General features: G+C 40.0%; 1 protein-coding gene across 8 annotated transcripts; it reads right to left on the bottom strand.

The window, feature by feature from the left end:
* Positions 1-397: 397 nt before the first annotated feature.
* Positions 398-23,841, bottom strand: LOC135488834 (DENN domain-containing protein 5B-like). Of its 8 annotated transcripts, XM_064773737.1 has the most exons (24): positions 23,685-23,841; positions 20,284-20,393; positions 19,626-20,160; positions 19,190-19,315; positions 18,890-19,074; positions 17,782-18,655; positions 17,477-17,627; positions 17,194-17,284; positions 15,413-15,448; positions 12,722-12,847; positions 12,371-12,523; positions 12,039-12,135; positions 11,727-11,828; positions 11,024-11,146; positions 6,744-6,770; positions 5,579-5,708; positions 5,173-5,301; positions 4,776-4,897; positions 4,181-4,329; positions 3,743-3,968; positions 3,441-3,598; positions 3,068-3,194; positions 2,750-2,924; positions 398-2,498 (listed from the first exon to the last, which is right to left on the bottom strand). In XM_064773737.1, exons 1-24 carry the CDS (start codon positions 23,779-23,781, stop codon positions 2,315-2,317), a joined length of 4,233 nt encoding a protein of 1,410 aa, XP_064629807.1. In that variant the 5' UTR covers positions 23,782-23,841; the 3' UTR covers positions 398-2,314. The 8 variants fall into 8 exon arrangements, with proteins under 8 accessions (XP_064629807.1, XP_064629810.1, XP_064629809.1 ...); XM_064773740.1 differs by lacking the exon at positions 11,727-11,828; XM_064773739.1 differs by lacking the exons at positions 6,744-6,770; positions 11,024-11,146; positions 11,727-11,828 and adding exons at positions 8,225-8,353; positions 9,630-9,656.

The raw sequence follows: 23,841 nt of genomic DNA, 5'->3' as shown, positions 1-23,841 counted from the left end.
CCAAACCATCTCGAGTCCTTCTGACACCTTATAGTGGTACACTAACCTTAACCATCATTACTCTTCCTATTCATGCTATTGCTAATCCCAACCATAGCGCTTCCTTTTCATCATGCTATTGACAACGTCAACTATGACACTTCCTTCTCATAGTAGCTATCTCAAGCCATGACCTTTTGCTTCGATGCTATTTTCTCAGGGAGGGGAGGCAGCAAGGCCTTATTCGACTTTTTGGACCTGGGGGAGGGGGGGGCAGTAGGCTCTCTGGGAGGGAGGGACACCACATTTTTCTCCTGAAAGTGCTCATATCGGCACAAAAAACAAGTTTTGCAGCGATGTCTTAGGGGCAGTTGTACAGCTGTTGGGAGTGACATGTAGGAGAACTCAAAACTACGTATTTATTTCAAAATATTTATTCTGTAGATAATTATCTGTACAGGCAGTTCAAATGTTGCACCATCCACAAACAAATCACAAATACTAACCACAGTGAATGTAAACATTTCGTAACAGAAAGCTTAAATCAAACGTGAGTATTGGCATGCAATGATTGGAATAAGAAAATCGTTATCAAGATGCTCTTCCATAAACCTGACCCCCCCAAACTCTCACACCAGTATTAAAGGCATTTGCTGTTTTCGTTAAAAATTTGAAATTTGAAACTGAATTTGAACATTTGCATTAATAATAATACAATGTACATACTGAATATGAATTTCAACATTGCCATTGCGTAGACAGACATACAAATATTACATATATCAAGTTCCAGCAAAGTTGTATGCACGATAAATGCACTATGGCATTGTGTATAACTGGACTTCTATTTCCTGACCCACAATTTATCAAGGTTCTTACCGAACTTTTAACTAAAGGTGGTGACAATAACAAATGAAGCATATGCATCCTAAAGATATACCTTAATTGCAGAAATCCCAAATTGTTAAAACATTTGATTACTGGTATGGCCTTCATAGTAATACCACATTGTGGAAATATGAATCTTCCAGAGTAATAAGCTATGAAACAATCTCATGGTAACATCCACCCAACAAGAACCACAAAATTGAATAATTTAATAAAGACACATTCTAAACACGGAATATCATCCAGTGACGTTTCCAAGACAACACCTGGGTAACAAGAACCACTATTTATTTGGCAAAGATTTGAATGGTATGCAACGATCATTGCTCATTTACGGTGGTCAACGCTCGTCACCTTAGATTACACAATGCTCTATGCTTCACTCCAACTGTCTAATTTACATCAAAGAAAACCTCTCTGATAAGAGATTTCTTACTGAAGCAAAATCGCAGGTGAGCGGTTTCCAAATGCCCCTAACTGCTAGCAAAGTCCAATACATTACAATGTATACAGCTGAATATATGATACAAGTCACTGCCTGTCAGAATTGGCCAAATAACAAACAGATTTTAAGAGACCATGATCATATTGCTCAGACAACATTGGGGTCAAAATTTCTATCAAACGACATACTTGAGAGTCATGTAAAATGTTTAGAAAAAAGATGTACAGCAATACATACTTTTAAGGGCTAAACTTGTTTCACAACAGAAGGTTGAAGCTGATACAAAAGCACAACACAATGATATCCACTTTGTACATGTTTGTTCATCAACTATAATAACATCAGAAAAACACAGACTTTCCAGAGAATTATGCGACCTATCAGACTCAAGGCCCTTCACCACCAAGTAAATGCTAACAGCAGTGATTTGCAAGTTGACACCTTATTTCCACACCCAGTGGATTAGAGCCAATAGCTCAACTGTTTCATTGTTGGTATGAACATGTACAGCACATATGCCTGTGCACTGAGCATAAATCACGGCAATAAATGATTTGGTGGAGATGGGCCAGGAGTTTTAAGTTACCTGACCACTGCAGACCCAACGTCTTGGGTAAAATGTTCTGAAGATTGCAACTAAGCCATATCCTACCACTGATTGATTTTGAAAATGCCCGTCTGGAGCAATGTACAGTTTGTTTCGGTCATGATTACATGTAGCACATCTAAGTGATTTGAAAACAGCCTCTAAGAACTGCATCATCTCACAGACCAAGAAGCTCTTAAATTTCCACTGTATTCAATATCATAAATGCTTATATTCACTGACATTAAGGAAGTCATGCATCACATCTCATTCATGCTACAGTGACAGTCGACTTTTTACAGCAGGTGCCTGGCCAGTATTTTGAAGTCATTCACAATGGCTAGAAGGTGCTACTTTACTTCTGCATATGTGATGAATATACAGTGAAATTGCATGCAGTGGGACTTAACAGATATTCAAATGTTGACTCCCTTGGTCAGTGATGCCTCAAGAGTGATATTGAACTCTTTTAGAGAATCGAGGATATGGATAACAAATGTTAGAAGCTGTGGATCACGTAAGAATGATTGTTCTTCGTACATACTCTGTGTCACGGGCGTTTCGGCCATCGCTGGTAACCACTTAGTTAGCATCTGATCCCTGGAAACAAATAAATCGGTAAACATCATACTGCTTTTGTAAATAACCACACTGAATGGTATTGAAGCCAAGGTGGATTATCCCTCCAACGAAGTTGTTCTTTTTACTGTTTCATTGTAAACTATTTTCCTGAAAGAGTTTGACACTATCCCAATTAGTTTTAAGGTATGCATACTTCAAAGCTAGTGCAAACTCACACCAAATTCAACTAATTTGTTTTGAACAACCTGGTACAGCTATCAAATACTGACCTTATAGCGATACAGATAAAAACTTGATATTTCCCATCTTTGCCGATCGACTGTGTCGAGGCGTTGATACGTGACATGACATGTTTATATGACATGTATGCTCGACGCCGGCGCTCATCAAGTTCTCTCTCAACATCCTCGTACAACAATGTCTCAAAGAAGGTCTGAATTTTCTCTGGAAAAGTAAATCATTCTGATGAGTAACAAGAGTTTGAGTGGTTTTTTGAGTGTCTTTACATAGTGGGGTAGTGCAGTGCTTGACCCAAGGGAAATGGGCATATCAGAACTGTGTGAGGCTTCAAAATGGTTTCAACTCACCCAAGTAGTCCCAGATGAAGAATTTGTTACGAAAGAGTCTTGCTGATTTGAAGCCATACTGGAACATCCTCTCCAAACCAGGGACAATGCCGTTCTCCCCACATAGGAGTATCGTAAGACTCCCTCTCTGAAACCAAAACACATGATGACAATGTAAACTGCAAAATTATCGCACCAATTCATTTTTGAGATTCGTGAATCACACTACACATTTCTACCACTCTCTTGACGGACAGAGAATCTTTCTGAAGGGAAAATGAGATCACTGAGATATCTTTATTCAAAATTCTTCAACCACCAATACTAGGAATGCTGTGACTGTACACAGGCAACAAGAATGGGCACTTGTTTCCTCTGACAAGAATATACTCACCTCCTTCTCCGGCTTGTAGAAGTGTTTGACTATACTGTTGACACTGTCTCCCAGGAGTTCCTGTATCTGCGGAATGGTCAACATCACCTCACTGCCACGCCGGGATGCACTTGGTGATCGTGTACGCATCATACTTCTTGGGAGACTTCCCGTCCACTCTGAAACATCCAAGTAATCAAAATCTGAAACCAACAGCATAATGGCGATATCTGCTATTCTTAAAATCCACCTTAATAAAATGTAGCTTTACAGTATTGGTGGAATGCCCCGGGAGGAAGTCTACAGTCCTTGCAAGCTCTCACCTGGTTCTGTGTCATAGTTGGCCATGGGCGGTACCTGCTCCGCCACAAGAAGTCTCTCTGAACTGCCATCATCGATGCCTTTGCCCAGCCACCGCCCGCAGGGGAATCGATACGTATGATTTGTCACCTCGTTCCTCATGAGCAAATAGTCTATGATCCATTTTGGTGACATACCAGTGTTGTCGTGCCCCACCCGCAACGTTGTTAGGACACCAAGGTTTTTGTGCTGAAAACGGGTAAGGAATGAAGATGGAATTCATCATTCAGCGTGGCCACATATCCCGATACTTTTTCATTCATCTATTTGACCAACAAAACTCTTGAAAGTCTTTAATCGTACAAGTACCATGCAAGATACCGGTACAGCCAACAGGCACTCTATATAAGGGCCAGGAATAGTCATATCAGATCCCCAAAACTCCACTAAACTCGACTAACCTCAAAGCCATGTTCGAGGGAATGGCGTGGTAAGTGAATGATGCCCGTCTCTCCCAGCTGTCCAGACAGATACATCCATACGTTGGCAGTGGTCGTCGAGGCAGCACTGAACCGTTTACCAGGGCAGATGATGAGGCGATATGGAATCACTAAAGAGAAAGCTTGCATTGTAGAACCGTCCAAATATAACAAGAGCAGACTCAATAGCTGTTCGTTACCAAATTCCCCCTTTTCATAATGTCAAAGTATCTCATCTATTCAATCTTACAAGTACATGTAAATCACACAAAAACAAATCTATCGAAAGCATTGAATAACTTTGCTTAATTGGTTTGACCCCAACATCACATTTTCCCCTTCTGTACAATACCTCCTTAATGAGGTTCATCTGTTCAGTTGTATATTGAGATAACAAAGTTTATCTTATCACAAACAGGTTTGAAACGGATAAATTACCTTGACGTTTCATGACTAGTCAAGACTTGACTAGACTCATGACGTTTCAAGACTTGACTAGTCATGAAACGTCAAGGTAATTTATCCGTTTCAAACCTGTTTGTGATAAGATAAACTTTGTTATCTCAATGTACAATACCTGTCTTGACAAATGAATTCGTAAATGCATAGTAGTCAACCGCATTCAGGGCAAGCAAGTGGTACAGGAATTGTTCTCTCTCGTCTTCACAACGCAGGAATGCATAACGTTTGTAGAGACTCCTAAAATGAAATCAAACGAGACAAACAAATGAAAGAAAGAAAGTGCACAGCTACAAATGCATTAGCATGAATTTGCTAAGAAGTTAATTTGGTTGAACCTTTTTAAAGCCAGTCCTCGCCACATTCTCTACAGATCTTGTAGTAACCAGCAATCTGCTGGGAACTCCTACTTTTAAGAGACAGGGCAGCCGACAGCTTGGTAATAATGGCACTGGTCTTTGAAGTCTGGTGACCGTTGCCTTGGATGGATGTACTAAAACTTTGGTATGACTTACTTGAGCAAATCACCGTCAGAGAGCAGCTCCTTCAGGTGGGTTGACAACACTTTCTTCTCTAATGCTAATCTAACCCAGGCACGGGCGTAGCCAACATCAGTCTTGATTTCAGACATCTTCTGCACATTCCTAAAAAGAGGCACAGTAAATATAATTTGAGGGCCTCAGGGAGGCAGATCTCTTTTCACCTTAATCTTCTTCTTCAAAGGGTTCTTTTCAATACTTCATGCTTTTCTACAGAACCGTGTGTTCCCAAAACCCAGACCTATGCAATGGGCCTATGTTCCTTATGAGCATGATGAACCTAGCAGGCAGCTGACTCTTTTGCTCCCCAGAGCTACATTTCAGTCAAAGTTCTAACTTCAATACAGGTTACTGTAGTTCTGATGTCCTCTTTTAGACTTACTTCATATCAAAGACCAATCCAGTTGGCAGAGGTTTTAGTGTCGGAGGTTCAGGACTCCGACTGTGCTTCCTCCTGTGGAGCTTCTTCTCCTGATCTGGGATCTCTGCTTCGAGTGCCATGGCAGAAATATCTGAAACAGGACGGAATTAGATAAAATGTATCAACCAAGATGATAAACTTCTCCAGTTGAGCATCACATGCATCATAGAGAGGTAATCTGGCAATTTCTGATTGAGTCATCCAGCGCCAGACTCTAAGATTTATGTACTTTTTCTCAAGTCTATTGTCACTAAAATTCTTACTTAAATCAAGATGGTCACAAATCAGATGTCGTGCATGCATATGTAATCATGACAGATGAGTAATAGCTTCAATCTGAAATGCGAGTACGATTTACGACCACAGCGCAGCTTCAAACAAAGTGTTTATCGCCACAATTTATGCTCTACCCACAGAGGTTGTAGGCATTCATAGCAACAACAGTCCACTCAAAGTATTTACTGCCTTTTGCCCGGATGGGTGGATATTGAACATAGAAATGAAAATCACTAATTTGATCACATTATATGAATGATGGTACAAGATTTATTTCCTGAAAGACTTAAGACAACAAACAAGATTCAATCTTTAACCAAGTTGACATATCAAACTCGGTGAAATACTCAGTTTTCTAGGGATGGTATATGTTAGAAAACATGAAAATACACACAAGCCACACAAACATACAGACATATGTACAGGACAACAGAACATCACTCGTTATCAAATCACGGTTAGACAGGCAAAAATCTCTACACCCTGTTATTTTTAGCCACCACCCTCTTTATGAGATACCCAGGGTAAGTTGTAAGAGGAGTTGTCTTCCATATAGCAGAGGAGTCCACAAAGGAAGGTTCATACAAGGCAAAGATGAATAGAATAGCTGCTGACACTGGCTGTTAGAACTGAAGTTTAATTGCAGTCACTCTTATTTCTTGAAGGGTGACCACATTCGCAGAGAACCTCCCCCCTTCCCTTTCTGCCAGGTTAAATAGCAGTTTGCTTAGGGGCAAGATGAAGCTGTGGAGTTGACATTAATTTTGTTACAGAATTCAGATCTAGATCACTGCAGGTTAACATGTTATGTTTGTTAAAGTCTGGAGAGATATGCTTGGTTGGTACATACACCATGTCAAGTCAGTCCACTCTCTTTCTGGAAGGCAAAAACAAATAGATCAATGAATACAACACCTATAGAACAGAGGTACAACATCTAGAATGAGACAAGTATTAAAGGGGTAGTCTTCTTAGAAAACATATACCGGTACATGTAACAACTGTCAAATGTGAAGTAGTAACTCATTTCACGCATAGGGGGCAACTCTATAACTATCTAAAGTAACTCATTTCATACATAGGAGGCAACTCGGTTAGCTACCAGAAATCTAAACATTAGTGACACCGAAAGTCATTTGCACTCCCCTTTTTTATCTTTTACAACCCAGAATAGAACGTAATGAGGTTGGTGGGATCAATCTAGACAACACTTTACAACAGTGTTACAACAAAGATACAACAGTTTAATGGAAATGTAGTATCACAATGGTTTCCATCACAACTATGTAGAGTGGAACCTACCTTTGCGACACCTCCGTTAGGGGACAATCAAACCTTCTCATATAAGGACCCTAATTTTGGACCCAAAGACCTGATTTCTTATTCAAAGTCACCCCCGTTTTAAGACACCTTGCTGTTAGTGTTACAGCTTTTTTACAGATCGAGGGTGTCCTTAAGGAAAGGTTCCACTGTGGTCAAATGACCTTTCTAGCATCCATGTCATCAACACTGTCGTAATATGACATGTATGATGAAGATGTTCTTGACGAGAACTCCTTACGGTTGGTTCTCATCCTTTCTGTCTCGTACATAATCTTACAAACAGCACATCAGGTCACATATCATATTATACAGAATTTGTTATCACTAAGGAATGACAGACAGTACGAAGTGATGAAATTGAATGCAATGACATATGATAGAGAAATAGGCCTTTGAAGAGAGAGTTTCAGAACATGGTGCAAGGTTTCAAAGATGGTATAGATTGGACAAGTCCGTGAGATTAGGTGAGCCAGTACATCACACCAGAGTGGCCACCAATTCTCTACTCTTACTCAATGAATGCTATCATGATGACACTCATTCATTTTGAAACAGCGTAATACTTTTTCAGGAGAATGTGCCCAGGTATAAGAGAGACAGCCCAATGTTGTGTAACGTATCAACAGTGTGCTCAAAGCATCTTTGTGACAACACCATCTTACGAAACAAACTCACTTGAAAAGCTCCATTTTGATGTAAAGAACAACTCTGAAACAATATGTGGAATATTATTGGTATTGACATCAAATCTGGACAAGGACTGACAAGAAACAACAAGTACATCCAAAACCAGATAGCCAAGCAAAGATGTCATTGACACTAAGGTATAGATCATTCGGGTCATGGCTGGAGTGATTAATCTGTGGCTGTTGGTCTAGATTTCATTCAATACCAATTTCGATTCACACCTAGATGTATAACTACACAAATATGTACAGTACATAGAAATGGATCGACAATACACAGATTCGGATGAAGAAATTGGAGCAACCAAATTGTAAAAATTACCAGGCAAAGCTTGTTGTTGCAAGCGATGAAGCGGTGCATGCATGTTGGTAGCCCGAGCTCGAGCACGTGGGAGAGAATGAGACCTAGACCTACACTGGAAACGTTTGCGCAGAACACACCAAACGAGCGCTGCATGATCGGATCAGAAGGAAGAGAAGATGGTACGAATGATTAGAATGAACGGGCGAGAACGGTGCTGGGATTATGAAGAGTTGCTGCTCTAGTCTTGAGGCGCCTCAGGCCTATCCTTTGGAGCTGATGAATAAACGCTGTTTACATTACAAGTCGAGAAACATGGCCATGTAAAATCACTGGCTCGATTAGAACTTGAAACTCCCTTGGGTCTCGTCTAAATGGAATTATGGTCCGAAATCTGAACAACTAACCACAAAAACTGGATTGGCATCCATATGTCGGCCTCAGTACCTGCTTGGTATAGCTTTGGCTGAAAAAAACTGTTGATAAAAAGAAGTTGGATGCAGGGTCTGTTATGGGGAGGCTATGTCAAACACCGCTTTCCTGGTAAAGATACAACAAGAACCCATATCAGAAGAGAAAAGTGAAGGATCCAATCACCTTCTTTTCAAATGAGCCATTAACCTTATCTTCCATTTCATTAACCAGCCCGAGTTGAGATCGGACTCAAACCATCATCGCTTTTAATTGGATGTGCCAAGGATTCCAAAGGATGTGTTCAGACTCTGTTTAGTTGAATACCTTTAATCGACATAAGAGAACACCTGATGCCTTTTACTACTTGTTTTACATACCGGTCAACAGGACAGTTATATTGATTGAAAACACATGGATTGATCCAACCTAATCCATTCTGCACCAAACATGACAAAACTAAGATGTTCAACTAACACACTGACGAACTACAGATCATCATTATTGAAAGCTTCATATCATATTTAGCCACAGAGCACACTATACATGTAGTTCACTCAGTGAAATACAAGCCACCACTTTTGAAGTGTGACACAGAACTTGTTACATGGTGAAAACACATGCAAATTGAGTAGTTTGTCAATGCCATTTTACTGATAATTCAAGCAGCCGAGGCATTAATCAGTTAATGAGAATATACCGATACCTTAAAACAGATACCAGGATATCAGATGATATTTCCAGAGCCCTGGATATGACTGTTCCAGCTGGATATCTTGTTACTCCTCCAGCTGGTTACCCATTCAAGATTTTCTTCATGCCTATTTTTGGACAACAAAGACCACTATTCCAATCACATTCACTGAACACTGACCACAACTTGCCACTGCATGATTAGCCATGCCACACAGGATCGACTATACCCCCCCCCCCCCCTCCCCCAACAGACTCCAACTGCCCACCACCACTGACAGCCACTCACGACAGGAAACCGTGTCGAAAGAATCACACGTACCAGACGTACCAGACCATGGAGTAGAATCTGCAGTAAATATTTTGTTTAAATTAGAATGGCTACATTGAGAGGACACTGGCTAACTTGATACTATAACTGTGTACGCAACTCAACAACCAGGACTATTCCAAATTTCTAAGGCTGACTTTGTGAAAATCATTCGCAATGGACCACACTCATTTCACCATGAAATGCCCTTAAGATCTGTTACTTGTTTTTGAACATCTTAGTCTTGTTTTAAACACTGATGGAGAAAAGACTTTGTGTCATCATGTTTGCAGTATGATGATGCCCAGATGATGCTGGTTCATTGGTTCATCTGGCTTTATGTTTTAGCTGTACATGTGTACATACCCGTGTTATGTAGGTGTGGTAATTTTGTCACGTGAAAGGAAAATTTTCAAAAATAACATGTTAAACAGCATAGACCTACTCAGGCCAAAAGGTGGACAAGAATTCTGCATTGAAAATGGTGTTGGTTAACTTGAGAGTTATCATGCAGTTATCTTGTGCCTTTAAACGCAAGCCCGGGACCATCAAATTGCATTGCAAACCTGAACCCAGGATGGAGGTAATAACATGTTATAACAGATTTGAAACCACAGTACCTCCCAGTAAGAATGCAAGTCTCCAATGTCACTGTCATGATCTTAGCATCATATGCTTCTTGAAGTATCGTGCCTGCGGTCTTTCTGGGATGCCCTGAATTGGGACATGCTTTCAAAAGCTTGGATGTTATCTTCAGGTATCAATGCAGACAGTTTGTTTATAGTTAACTTTGTCCTAGTCTAGAGATTAGTAGGTGGTTCAACCGAGGTTAGAATCTTGGACATGATGTAAGGCAATCATTTCAGTGCAGAGTTTTGCACAGCAAGATGCACAGCAAGATGCACATGCTGACTGAAATGATCGGTCCTCATATCAAATCCTGGTCATAATTGCAGCTAGCGCAGCCAAGGTAAAATGTGTATTTTCGATACAATTATCAAGAATTGCTTTGATCTGGCTTCAAGTTTATGAATTTCTCCTACTGGTTGCCATGGTTATGCCTGAAATATAATTCTGGTCAGAAATGAAAGGAAATGCACGTATGTACAATGGCTTTGCTGCTTCATTCACCATTGACTACGGATGCAAGTCAAGGCAAATGTCGTACCCACTCCCATTGTTAGCGGTTGCATGGTCTAATGCATCAATTATAAAACAGTAATTCAGCCAAATCTTCCTGAAATCATCTTAGTATGAAATTTTATCATTTCATATGTGTAACTCCATTTTATTGTAACCCAAAACTTCGCTGAATGGCAGCATTCTAACCAGAATTCTCTGGAAAACTTGGCTGAATTTCAAGCAGCAGGAACATGCACGGACAATAGCAACTATAAGTATCTCACTTATCAGATCCTGATAATACCGGTACATATTGCCCCAAGGGAGGAGGGTTTTCACCCGATCTAGAATGACCACTGGGCCTGCTGGTCCACTGAGTGGGCTATGACGCGGCGGCCCCCGGATCGCTGGAGAAAATATAGCAAAGCTCAGCAGATGAGATCGAAGCCTATAGAGAAGCATGATGTTTGAGAGATTATAAGTCTAAAATTCTGTGAAAGGATTTTTGTCAGATTTTTCTTTTTTCCTCGAGGGTTTTAATATTTGACGTTTGCCATGCCATTCAATCAATTAGTTCTTATAAAGAAAGTGCATTTTAGCATGCTCAAAATCAAATTTTAAAGTGCATTGAACACCTTCTTAAAGGGACTCCACTATAAGTAACCTAACTCTTGACTGCTCAACAAGTGAATTAGCAAAAGACACATCAAGGGCCAGGTTGCTCAATCGGCATTTAATCGGAGTAATGTTGAAAACCAGCTGAATTAAGTTACTTTATATTAAAGCCCCTTTAAAATTTCCCATCTACGGTATTGAACCACATCCAAGGTGCAATCAATAGACAACTTAAGTTCCATATCCACGACCTAAGGGAATTCCAGGGTAACATGATGAGGAAAGCGACTGCACCAAGGGTATCAGGGTATCTTTCCCAATGGAGCACGTCCGACACCAAGCCCAATCCTCTGATGTTATAGATGTACTGACCCTCAGTGAAATCCTGGGCATCAAACACTGTCTGATGGTTTATTTGGCATCGAACTGGGCAACCCATGGCGACGATGCTTATAACAACCTCTCTGCCTTGTCCTACAGACAGGTGCATATGTATTCGATTAGAGTCATGTAACATTTTTGATCAAATATAAACTTAAGTCTTACATGTAGAAGCTTTTTATGACTTGATACTTTACAGGACACAAAGGTAGACCCGATCATTGTGTAACCAGTGATTATTGTGCAATGAAAATACTGTTCCAAGTTGAAACAGGAGGAACCAACAGATTAAGAAGAGCTTACCTGGTGTTAGGAAGTTAGGGTCAATAGGTTTACTAGTGTCTTTACATTCCTCTACCGTTTGATAGTTCAGGAGATGAGACCAGAGGGCAGATTTTCCCTGAAGACAGACAAATATACAGGTTAAAAGAGCAACGAGCTCCATGGGGGAGACCCGCCTACTTAGCCCAGGTAGGCAACCAGTCTCCGGCGGAAGACTAACCCTTAGTAGCGATGTTGGCAAAATGGGGCAAAACAGGTCTTTCCTCAGTTCAGACTCCATGTCCTCTCCAACAGATCACAGAGCATCACATGTTTTCTTGGAAGATCCTCTCCAGCGCATCTCACATTCTCACCTGCTTTGTTTGAAGTCCATGACTCCATATCCTCTCCAACAGATCGCACAGACCTGCAATGAGTGTGTTCTCCTCGACGCCCGTCACGGTTCCCTCATCATGTCCAAGTTCCACAGCTTCTTGTCCCATCTTCTCCACAACCATACGTTTTGTCTGAAAGAAGGCAAATATACCGATAGTAGTCACTGGTTTATAAGAAAGTTGATAGTCTGATATCAAGCACATAAAGGTAAATCATCAACTTTATTCCAGTCTTTCTTTAAACCTTTTACTACAACTCAGATGAGCTGCTCAATGAACACTGCAGTAGACCCTTTTCTTTACGATCTATGATCGTAACAATGCACACACCTTTGCCTTGCATTCTTTCAGGAGCGTCTCAACAAATTTCCAGTTTGTCTGTGACATAGCAGCGGGGGCCATGTCTGACAGCTTCGGTTGCCGAACACTCTTGCTCCGGGCCTCCTGGATGTATTTCTAAAGAGAAAAAAAATGTATTTTAAGAGAATAAAAGATAGGCAATTCATGAAACCTCCAAGTTTCGGTTGTTCCCAAAAACTTGGATGAAATATCACTGTGTAAGAGAAGATCTGTAACATGTGTTTTTAGTTCTGATCTCTGCACTAACCTTGCCAGCACAGTTAGTCAAAATGATCGTTTTTATATACAAACTTAGCCAATGGGGTGAACGAAAAGGAAAATTGGATGTTGGATATACGTTCAGCGTTGGGGAATTCATTCCTTTCTTGTCCAAACACATTCAAGTTTAGTCTCTCAGAAGACTGATTTTGAACCCCATTACAATTCATCTACATCGTAAATGCACTACATGCATCATTGCCACAATCATGTAGTACATTCAGATGAGTTTTAATGCGTTTTTGGCCTGGATTCAGGAAGGAAATCTGAAGTTTGAGGCTTGGTATAAATACGACATATGTGCTTGATGTAAAGTTACGTGATACTGAAGAATACAATACAAGAATGGTTCAATTCAAGAGGAAAAGTGACACAAATCCAATGATATGAGAACCTGTATTTCAACATTCAATTCCTTTACCCAGGTCACTGATTACCCTCAAGAAATGGGATGTAGCCAAGGGTTTATGTTTTGCAATTACATTGTACTTTGGGGGAAATAATGACAATAGACAAAACCTATTCAGTCGGAAGATGAAGAATCAACTAAAACTCCAGGAACAAACTCAGAGATAGATTTAAAAACGATTTAACACAAAAAGAATTATTCATTAGTTCGATCATGATAAGGAATACAGGCCAAATCAAAGATAATTAGTTTGGGGAAGTCAACTAAACTCCTGCTACAAGTCATGAGACATACTGAAAGATGCAACACAAAAAGGGGAATTCAACAAACTTCCTTGGAAAAAACATTTTGAAAAATTCAGAAGACTAGCATCCTTTCAGGGGAAAATTTCAACACAAGGACAGAATAATCTGCTTATAAAGTCAAGCTTCAAGTTGGTGAAGTTATGTACATCTATACATCAACGTGAACTTGATTTTTTCACCAGCATTTGTCTGCAACACAACAAAAGAATCTACAAAAGAATTTTATCTCAAATACAGTAAGCATGGATAGATTTGGCAAATGCTTCTAAAATTGTTTCTTGAAACTGTCTGGTAAAGAGCCTACACTCATACTTTGATATTTCAAAGTCTGTCGCTAAGCAACAAGTTTCTATAATTTCTGCTAAGTTGTTAAGCCAGACTCTGGTAACCGCAAGCCGACGCATTCAGGAACATCAGACAGTACATCATAAGTACTATAAATCATTGGCTAAGACATTTAGTTTCTGACTCTGAGTAGACCTGACACAATTGATCAACACTGCAAAATAAGCAAGGGAGGTGGTGTGAAACAAAATAACAGATTTTGTAAGCAGGTAAATTGGATTTTTTCAGGCATGTGCCTCAAGCACACCAATGTGTCTCAGAGAACATTTATTGAATTTAAAGAGAAATATAATTTGCAGAAAAATCCCAAATAGTCCAGGTTCGTGCACAGACTAAGATTCGTGATTTGATGGTGAATTATATTGCAAAGTTTTAGCCACAAAGAGGCTTTCAGGGGGTGGCAAAAGGTTGACTGGACAGAAAATTAGCTCACAGGATTTGGGATTTTTCTGATGAGATAAATTTTGCACATCAACAGCAGCAATGCTTGATGAGAGACAGACAAATACTTCACCACAATTCTACAATGTCACTTTCGTACAAATTTCAACAATTTCACAGCAAAATCACAAACATATATTTGAGGAAGGCATTTTATCTTTATAAAATCTCACTGAGAACCAATACAAAGCACTTTAACACTGAAGTTCTAAAGATAGAGCTAAGTCTAAGTGGCAACCACAAAAGTACAATCAAATGTCAAAAAGCTGTGGTGAGGCAGAAATTGCTGATGTTGTTCTTTTGCACTTAGTTTCAAAATCAAGAGTCTGTGAACCAAGAATTATTCGTGGCCATTTTATTTTGAAGTAAATTGCAACTACCGGTACATATATGTCTAGTGTTCTTGATTGCTATCTAAACTTCGCAACATGTCAGAATGAATCACAACTCCATCTTGTCTATTTCATGGTTTGAAATGCAAAAATTTTATCCAAAATCAAAGCATGTTTTTTCCTTGAAATGAGAAATTTTGATATTTTAAAATTATCTTTGAAAACAAATATTCTACAAATCAAACGAAGGCTGTGCCAAACTTTTCGACTTTGGGGCAAAGTCAGCCCAAGTGTGACAAAACTACTTGTAGATCTACCGTACAATATTCATTGCCAAGAAAATAATTTGTCTGTTAATTTAGAGAAAGATTGGAAATGCATAGTGCAAGCTTGGTACAGAATGATTTAAATGAGGGCCAGGAATACAGGTCATGCTTCGAGTCTCTCAGTGCCCTGCTTCATCCAGACAGATGAAAAAGCAAAAGTAATGAGTGCTTCTCATTCAAAATAAACACCAAGTTTAAAAATGCACACTACATCATGGTATTGTTAATGTGGATTCAGTACTCACAAGCCAGAGCCTCGCATGTTTCTCAGCTAAAGCATACTACAAAAGACGGGAAGCTGTCAATGGGTGATATGAATAAAGAGTAGTAAATGCTTTTATCTAAAACTCCATGTACATTTACACTTGGCCTTTCTGTACAAAATTGAAGTAAAAGCATTTGCTAGCCTTTATTCATATCACCCATTGTCATTTATATTCTCAAGGTAATACTGTTTTCTGAACGTCCATGTCGACCGACATGTATTGGGAGGGATGCTCCAAACTTCTGTTTGAGGTGATAGATACTCCCTTTTTTGAATCCCACAATGATGAATAATAAAACATTTGCATTTTTTCAAATTTTCCTGTTGATAGTTGAAGACAAAGACCACGACTATTTCACCCAAATTTCACAAAACACAAATTTTTCGGACATTGTCATCAGTTTCTTATCAAAGATCGCCTACACTTGGTTATGATCACATATGGGCCAGTTCAAACTCAGCTGGTATCTTAGAGAGCTCTGGGATAGTTTCCCCGAATGATTTGGGGACACATTTATCCTGTAGCCATCCATGTGTGCAAAAAGGTCAGTTGACATGCATGGACATGAGTGACTTTTTTGGGATGCTAAACACATAAACGACATCTGTAAGCTGTCTAATGATAAATGTTTGAAGCTTATGACATGCATTCCTAATATTGTATACAGAGATAAAACCTGTAAAAACAAGTACACAATGGAATTTCACACCTATTTCTATCAAACCAGGTGGGGGATTATTGTAAAATTGTTTAAACTCAAGTGTATGTGATTTTTACTCATAAATGTTCTATGACTCATGCATTTTTGTCAACAGTTCCCAGATTCAACAGTTCCCAGATTCATCCCCAGAACTCTATCAAATACGCCAACAATGTCAACCCCCACACCCTCCACCTGCTATTCCAAAGAACACGTGACTGAAAGTGAACTGGGTCCAATACGGACACAGCTGGACAGTGAAAAGAGCACACAGTCAAAAACTACACACTCTGAAATACAGTTAACAAAGGCACTGTCCCTCCACAGGAACAACATTTCATCTTTAAAATCGTTACATATTGCCTGAAGAGAAGGCGGAATTGTCTAAAATTACTATAACTATAACGTTAGCACACATCTACCGGTATCAGTTTACTAACTGATAGGAAAATAACAGGCTAATATCATTAACAAAGAATCTTTGAAAGTGTCATCATTGGACAGGTAAAGCCCGAGTTGCTGTTCAAAAGGTGAACCGGAAACACTCAAGCCAGTCCAGTCCATGATTCCTGGGTTCTATCCAGTTCTCGACTTACACAGCTACACTAGCAGCTATGAAAACAGCAAGAGCAATAACCAGGCAACTGTGAATCAAGTGTATCTCATTTCCTAAAAGACTTAGGTTACGTACTGTAAATGCTATTTCACGCACATGAAATTAACACAAAACATAAACACTCCACAAAAAACATCAAATAATTAGTGGCAAAAGTTACCTGTTCTGCAGTCTATGCAAGTCATGAAATAAACAAACGGTTCTATCATTCAACTACTTTCAATCTTTTGAAAACATGCAACATTACAAAGGGAAGTGAGCGAGTTTCAAATGGTAAAACTTGACTGTTGGTCCTCGTCTGTCTATTCAAGACCACTCTGGTAAACCCCAAATTACACCCAAAATCCTCAACAAGGGGACTGTGGTTCAATACATAATCCATTCCACATAAACCATTCAGATTCATACTTGATTCGATACTTTTTTAAGGCCTAAGATACCCACCTCTCTCTGATCTGAATTGAGGCCAAGATGTTGTGTATGTTGAAACAGTCTGTCCTTCCGTCTCCAACTCGCGCTCCCTCGTCGTGCAGATCTGCCAAAAGTGACACACGAATTAGAAATTTGGTGCAATAATGAAATAACGGATTGAAAATTGATGCTACATTGGGCTTGACTGAAAACATATAGTGGAGAAGCCATCTACGAGAGATTGAACGATTGTGTCATTGGAGCTTGATCCCAACAAAATGCTGTCGAGGAAACAGCCGACTCAGTTTGACCTCACCTGTTTGTTACTGGTTCCCTATTCAATGAATTTGAATCAAGCTTGGGGAAGAATCCTCTCTTGTGGGTTGTAGGGCTTGACTTAGTGTCAAGTGCGTGGGGTTCTATTGCAATGTGATCGATGACTGCTGCTCGTTTCTCCAGGAGGGCTTCTGAAAACAAGGAAATTACACCAGGTCAACATATGTTGAGGTATTTTGCAACTAATGGATGTGCCAAAATTCAACACTATTTCAACACCAATCACACAAGTTTACTTGTACATAGCCCTCACTTTTCGTCAAAAGAAATGAGGAACTTGCTTACCTGAATCCCTGATGTTTATACACCGAGAATACTGGTGCGTCCTGAGTTCTCCATTCGATTCCTTGATTGCTTTCATGCGTGCCTCGAACAACCGTAAGCTTGGCTCAGGGTCCTCCCACTGCGACATAATCTTATTGTCAATGAACGTCGTGAACATCTGTGTTTCCAGAAACGGGCACAGAAACGGTAGATACGTGTCTGGTTGATCACTCAAAAATGCTGCTTTGTCAAAGTTTTGCATGGATTCTCGATTCGTTAACCAAGACTCCATGTCCTGTGAAGGCTGTATCACAAATGATTCATACGATATAAACATGTACACGAGATGATTTAGAAAAATCTCCCGCATTGCGTTATTGAAAACCATCCCTGCTAAACATGTCTTTTCCATGTTATTATTATTTTGATTATTTTGTTCGTTGGCGTTGGCCTTTTTTGGTTCGTTGGCATTACCAACATCATCACCTGAGAGATCGTCATGAACATCGTCTAAAGATGATATCACACCAGTCTTTTTCGCGATGGCAGCAACCTTTTGCATTGCCTCGCTTTGTTGAAGTATCTCGTACCGATTCTGCGGAATGCTCGACTTACGCCCCTCGCGACTTGATGCTGCATTCCCTGGCTCATTTTTATTACCGTTTTTATTATGACGCTTCAGACTATCACGGTAATACTTTGTATTATAGTCTAACGGTAACTCTGCTGCCACGGCATTGTTCTCACTGTCCAATGAGGTATTAGTATCAGGCACAAGATATTTCACAAACACATCCGTCACCTCTTCTCGTAATTCGTTAATGTTTGGAAATGTGGGCAGATCCTCTGGCGTGTCCACCACCTTGTTATCGATATCAACAAAGCACATGTTGGCCTGAAACGAAATGAAAGAATGGTCCAGAGTTGGTAAGTTTGTCGAAGCCATCTCTTCGGTACATGATGAGTGATGAGAAATCAAAAACACTATACAGCTATAGATCTGTCTATGGGAAGACTTTCGAACCAACGCAGAACAAAGGTTATATGAGAGCTGATGATACCTTGCTCCCTTTTCTCCTTACAATTGGTGATCCATCAGAGATAGTGATCTGAGCCTTTGGATACTTACCTCACTTGGCAGCTGTAATTGAGATCTATCTTCACCACAGTGGTGAAGACCCATGACGAATGGTACAGGGGCGTCAAGGAAATGCGTCAATGCGGCAGGGAGAATTGGTACGTAGACGTGCTGCCATTGAAAGGGGAAGATGAGGCAACTGATCCCTTCTGCTACAAGCATCAGTTGATGGTAGTCTGAAACAGGTTTTAAATCATTTGATAATATTTCGGCATATAGGGATTATCAGTTGTAAAATAAAGCGGTGTTCCTTCTGCAACAAAACTGGTTGTCTTGGACTTCAAAACTTACCACATGAATAGAGTAGAATCTGGTGCTCCAGTAAGAAACTTGTGAAAACTTGCAGCACATTCTCTATGCCAATCAATGAAAATAGCTCTTGTAAGGAGTATTCGAAGAACGGCAGCTCACTTATACCTAAAAAGATACCAAAAACAGAGACTTAACTAACGAAAACAGAAAGGTTTGGTCAAAGGATCTTTTGATATTCTGTGTTTACTTCTGCCTTCATCTCAAGAATATTGACAGAACTGAGACCAGTGAATAATGTCACTTTCATGACGACATTGAGCCAAGGGTACAGCCGAGCAGTTGACCTTCAATACTGACCAAGGTCGTTTATTTCACTCTGCATACCAATGGTCAAGGGGCAGCCAAACAGATCACCAGAGATTTATTCAAGACTTGTTGGCTCCTGTTCACCATGGCTTGCAGGATGACTTCTTACCTGGTCTTTGGCAGTAGATTGACTTATTCAGCACAGAGAACTTCATACTCCTCCCCGGTGGTGGCAGTGGCACTTCGTACAGTATGTTATAAACATAACTCTCAAGAGGCAAGGGTGGCTTCTCTCTGCCAATCACAGCACTGTGTAAAGTCGAGAGAAATTCCTTTATTGATGTGACAAACGGCATTTGAGACAGTATGCATATACATTTCGTGACATAGAGTGTGTCCTTGCTAATGTCATAAAAATTTGCCATGTTCACGCCATGCTTTTGCTTTGATTTTGGGCTCCGTTCATGAACCGGTCCGAGGTGGGAGTATAATGTTCTAGATTGATCGTTGCTGAGTTCAGCCAAGTGCATGGCATGTAGAGTCTGCATCGCAGCACATATTTCCGAGTTGACAACTTCTTCATAGAATGTATAGCATCCCGCATATGTCCGTGAGCCATCCTCTTTTGTGATGAGGAAAGAATGGAATCGCGATGGCCTCTCTTGGACCTCAATTCTGAAGGACACACCACGGGGATAGCACAGCTGGAAAAAGAGAATGGGGAATATTAGTTAACAAAAAAAGACATACTATGAATTCAGCTCTGACTAATTGAGATGTATCCAAAGCTGAACTCCATTTTCACAGAACCACAATCTATTCCTTACCATCCCCACCGCTGCCTTGTCAAATGGATTCCACGGCACATTTTCAGGGTAGTGGGCAAGGCTTTTGGCTTTGAAGGGCCTTTCTAGAGGTACGCAATGCAAATTATCACCTGAAAAGATAGAATGATACAAAATTGAAGTCGAATTCATACAATCTACATTTGTTGATTGTCTGAAATGATGCAGGGATGGGTGATATCTTTTTCCTGAGAGAGAGTGAAACAACAAATGCATAACAGATATACAAATACACTTCAGAGTAGACCAAGTTTCAGCAGAGTTTCATGTATGATAACAGTACAACGACACTGTGTATACATGTACTGCATTTACATGATTTACGGGTTAATCAACAGTACGAATGCAGACTCGCCTAGTTCAAAGGGCTTTGAAAAGATCCTATAGTTACGAGCCTTTGTTGGTAACTATGGAACAAGAAACCAATGAGATGGTGATACTGGATAGCACTGTGCACAAACAGCCACTAGCCTTAGCATGGTTTAGCGAGACCAGGCAAATACACTCTGTGATGACTTGTTGATTATAGATGGAATAGCCTGCATGTTAACTCACTTTAGTCATGTCAAAACGACCCCCTGATAATGTGATATTTCAGATTCGATTTGTGTAGTGTGTGGGGGGGGAGGGGGATATTTTGGTCTTGCTGCCACAGACAAATATTTTGATCTAAAAATGGAATATGATTGCAAGATGCCTGCAGTATAAAGGATGAGAAATGACATTTGTGATATAAGCGGACCAGGCAACATTCTTATAGGCCGACAATTTCCCTAGACAGTAGACTACACTGCCCTGAAACGACTTTCCATGCAGTCTCTACAAGTAAGAACAGTCGGTCTGTGCATTGATGAGACCATTGGTGTCCATGCCGACATAGCCAAGCATTGCCAATGACACAGAGATCAAGAGACTGGATCAATATAACAAACTCATGGATCATCAGACACGGTCATTAATCAAACACTATGCAAATTGAGTCATCTTGCCAATCTATCTGTTTTAGTGTTTAGCATTAGATGCTGCATCACATAATTGCCAACAGACTTTGCCATGTGTTATTCCATAACCGGGGCCATAACAAAATATCATGCTGACAATAAACCAACCAGACACTGAAAGTTAAACAACATATTTTCCTTGAAGGACCGATTCATCAACATGCTCCTCCCCATGCATGCCATGTATGTTACACGAAACGAGATGTAGCCATCATGTGATGATGTGATGCCCAAGAGTTGGCCTACATGTATCCAACTAGGGCCACTGTGAACACTGACAAGATATAGAAGATTCAATAATATGAATCTGTGTTGATAAACACAGTGACTCAAAATGACCTAGTTCTGATTTTTTTTGGTCAATACATGGTCAGTAGTCAGTACAAAGACGAAGACTTCGATTACTGGTACTCTCATGAACTAAAACTAAGGTTCACAGAGTCTTCTCTACAATATCATTATCAAGCGAAATAAAATGAGTTGGCTCCAGAAATCCTAGGTTGTCTGCCAGAGATATTGACAAAGCATAAAGATATTGGGCTCGCATCATGCTCATACAGTACACACCACATGCTGATATACTACTCCTTTTCAAATCATGTAAGATGAGAGATGTGAAGTGGAAAACCATGAAGAACGGCAAGCATATCCTTAGTTCATGTTTCAAACATGATAAAGAAACTGACATCTTGCATTGTCTCAATGATATTGGCTTGTATATAGTTTCATAGAATCGTAAATGTTCAAAATATTGGCAATTTTAAAAGCTGTAGCCATTATAGCAAATACTAACATTGATTTTTGCAGTTCTTCATGAAAATACAGTTTTATACACTGACATGAATGATTGAATGCAGGTAATTAGTTTTTTCCAGGCAACTTGATCGTATGTCATAGATGATTATCATGATAGCAATTACGGGTACAATGATGTTAGCAACAATGGACATCAAGTATACATGAAGATTAGATTTAATCAATACTTGGTAACATCAACAGCTCTTTTGAAAAAAACTTCAGTTGCTAAATATTCCTTTCTACATCATCTTCTGATACTAGATTTTGCTCCACACACAAGTGTATTTGCCACAGAAGCTCTCCAGTGACACTTGGATAGCACTATATGACCTTTGAGACTTTGCCCTTCTCTTGTCTCGGTGCCGTTGGCAACTCTCCCTTTATCTAGACAGTCTGATGAAGAGGAGATATCTATAGGGATTAACTACAGCCTCACCACGTAAAAAATGTGTCTTTCTTAACAAAAAGTTTAAAAATACGATGAGTTGTGAACTCTGACCTTTATGTATAAAGCCTTTACCTTTTTTTATGGACAGTGAATTTTTGTCCACCAACTCCACCACACAGATTTGAAATTACCAGTATGTGTTTTTCACCACTGTGATTGTTTTGCCCACAGTCACATCTTTAGGGTATTCTACAAGTCACTGAACAACCATTGTGACTACCGTAATATACAGGGTGTCCCAAAAAAGGTGTGTGTCCTGTAACAATTCAAATTCAATGTATGGAGATATCACATTTTACAGTACACGCAAATCACTGATAACTTGACCAAAGTATCAAGATATCAACTCAAGTCGTAAGCCCTACTGCATGTTGATTTTGTGTGAACTTCTTCTCATGCCTGCGTCAGAGTTCGTCACGGAATGTCAGATGTCATCATCAAAAGTCATGAAGTTGGGAAATCACTCCACATCGTAAAAGCTTGTAAGCTTGTGCCTTTTTATCAAAAAAATTAAGATAAAGCTGATGGCAATGGCATCCAAGACCATGGTATTGCTCAGCCGGCCTCAATTACAAGGATTAACGTCATGACGTAAAAGGCGATAGGCCTATATCAGTATAGGCCTAAAGCATAAGTGGCATTACAATATTGTGCAGCGTTACTCATGTAGCCCTACTCAATACTATTAACTATACTAGCACTAGCAGCCGCAGGACCAGGCAAAGGTCTATTTCAATTCGGTTCTTTCATCAATAACGTCACAGATCCGGTGACTGAGCTTGAGCTGCACATGCAGGCTGGCCACTGTCTCTGAGGACATGACAGTCTGACACTGACAGCGCAACAAAGTAAAAACAAAAGATAAGACAACAATGATATGAATAATATTCTGAATAATGACCAGTGCCGTGCAACAGTCAGTACTACTGGCAACAATGAATGAACACATCACACAACAGATTAAGACAGAGCTTCCCACAGGTAGTTGATGATTTTATGACGATGCAGGGATTAATGCGTGTGACTGTCAGAACACTACTGAGTCTGAGAACAGTGAGACAGAGTCACTGACACAGTCAGAGAAAGAGAAATGTCAGAAAATGAATCTGGATCATCATGGAAAGAGGAGAACTTACCAGCAAGCTGATCCGGTTCGAGGCCCGATTCCACATCCAACCCACAGATTACAAAGTAATCTGCGAATCTGGTAGCTGCAGAGCTCGGGGAATTCATTTTTGCACCAGTAATAAGTAATTTTTCCTCCTACATTTCAACAATATCCACAAATGACAG

This window comes from Lineus longissimus, chromosome 5 (genome assembly GCF_910592395.1).
Source record: "Lineus longissimus chromosome 5, tnLinLong1.2, whole genome shotgun sequence".
NCBI lineage: Eukaryota > Metazoa > Nemertea > Pilidiophora > Heteronemertea > Lineidae > Lineus > Lineus longissimus.
Note: the sequence above shows the minus strand (reverse complement) of the source record. Positions and strands in the feature narration are given on the sequence as shown.

Bases quoted from the DNA above. Each gene is read 5' to 3' on its own strand.
- LOC135488834 (XM_064773737.1), bottom strand. From the start codon at position 23,781: ATGAATTCCCCGAGCTCTGCAGCTACCAGATTCGCAGATTACTTTGTA. The intron at 3,969-4,180 runs GTTAGTCGAGTT...ACCCGTTTTCAG, and splicing joins CCCTCGAACATGGCTTTGAG to CACAAAAACCTTGGTGTCCT. The intron at 3,599-3,742 runs GTGAGAGCTTGC...TGGATGTTTCAG, and splicing joins CAACTATGACACAGAACCAG to AGTGGACGGGAAGTCTCCCA.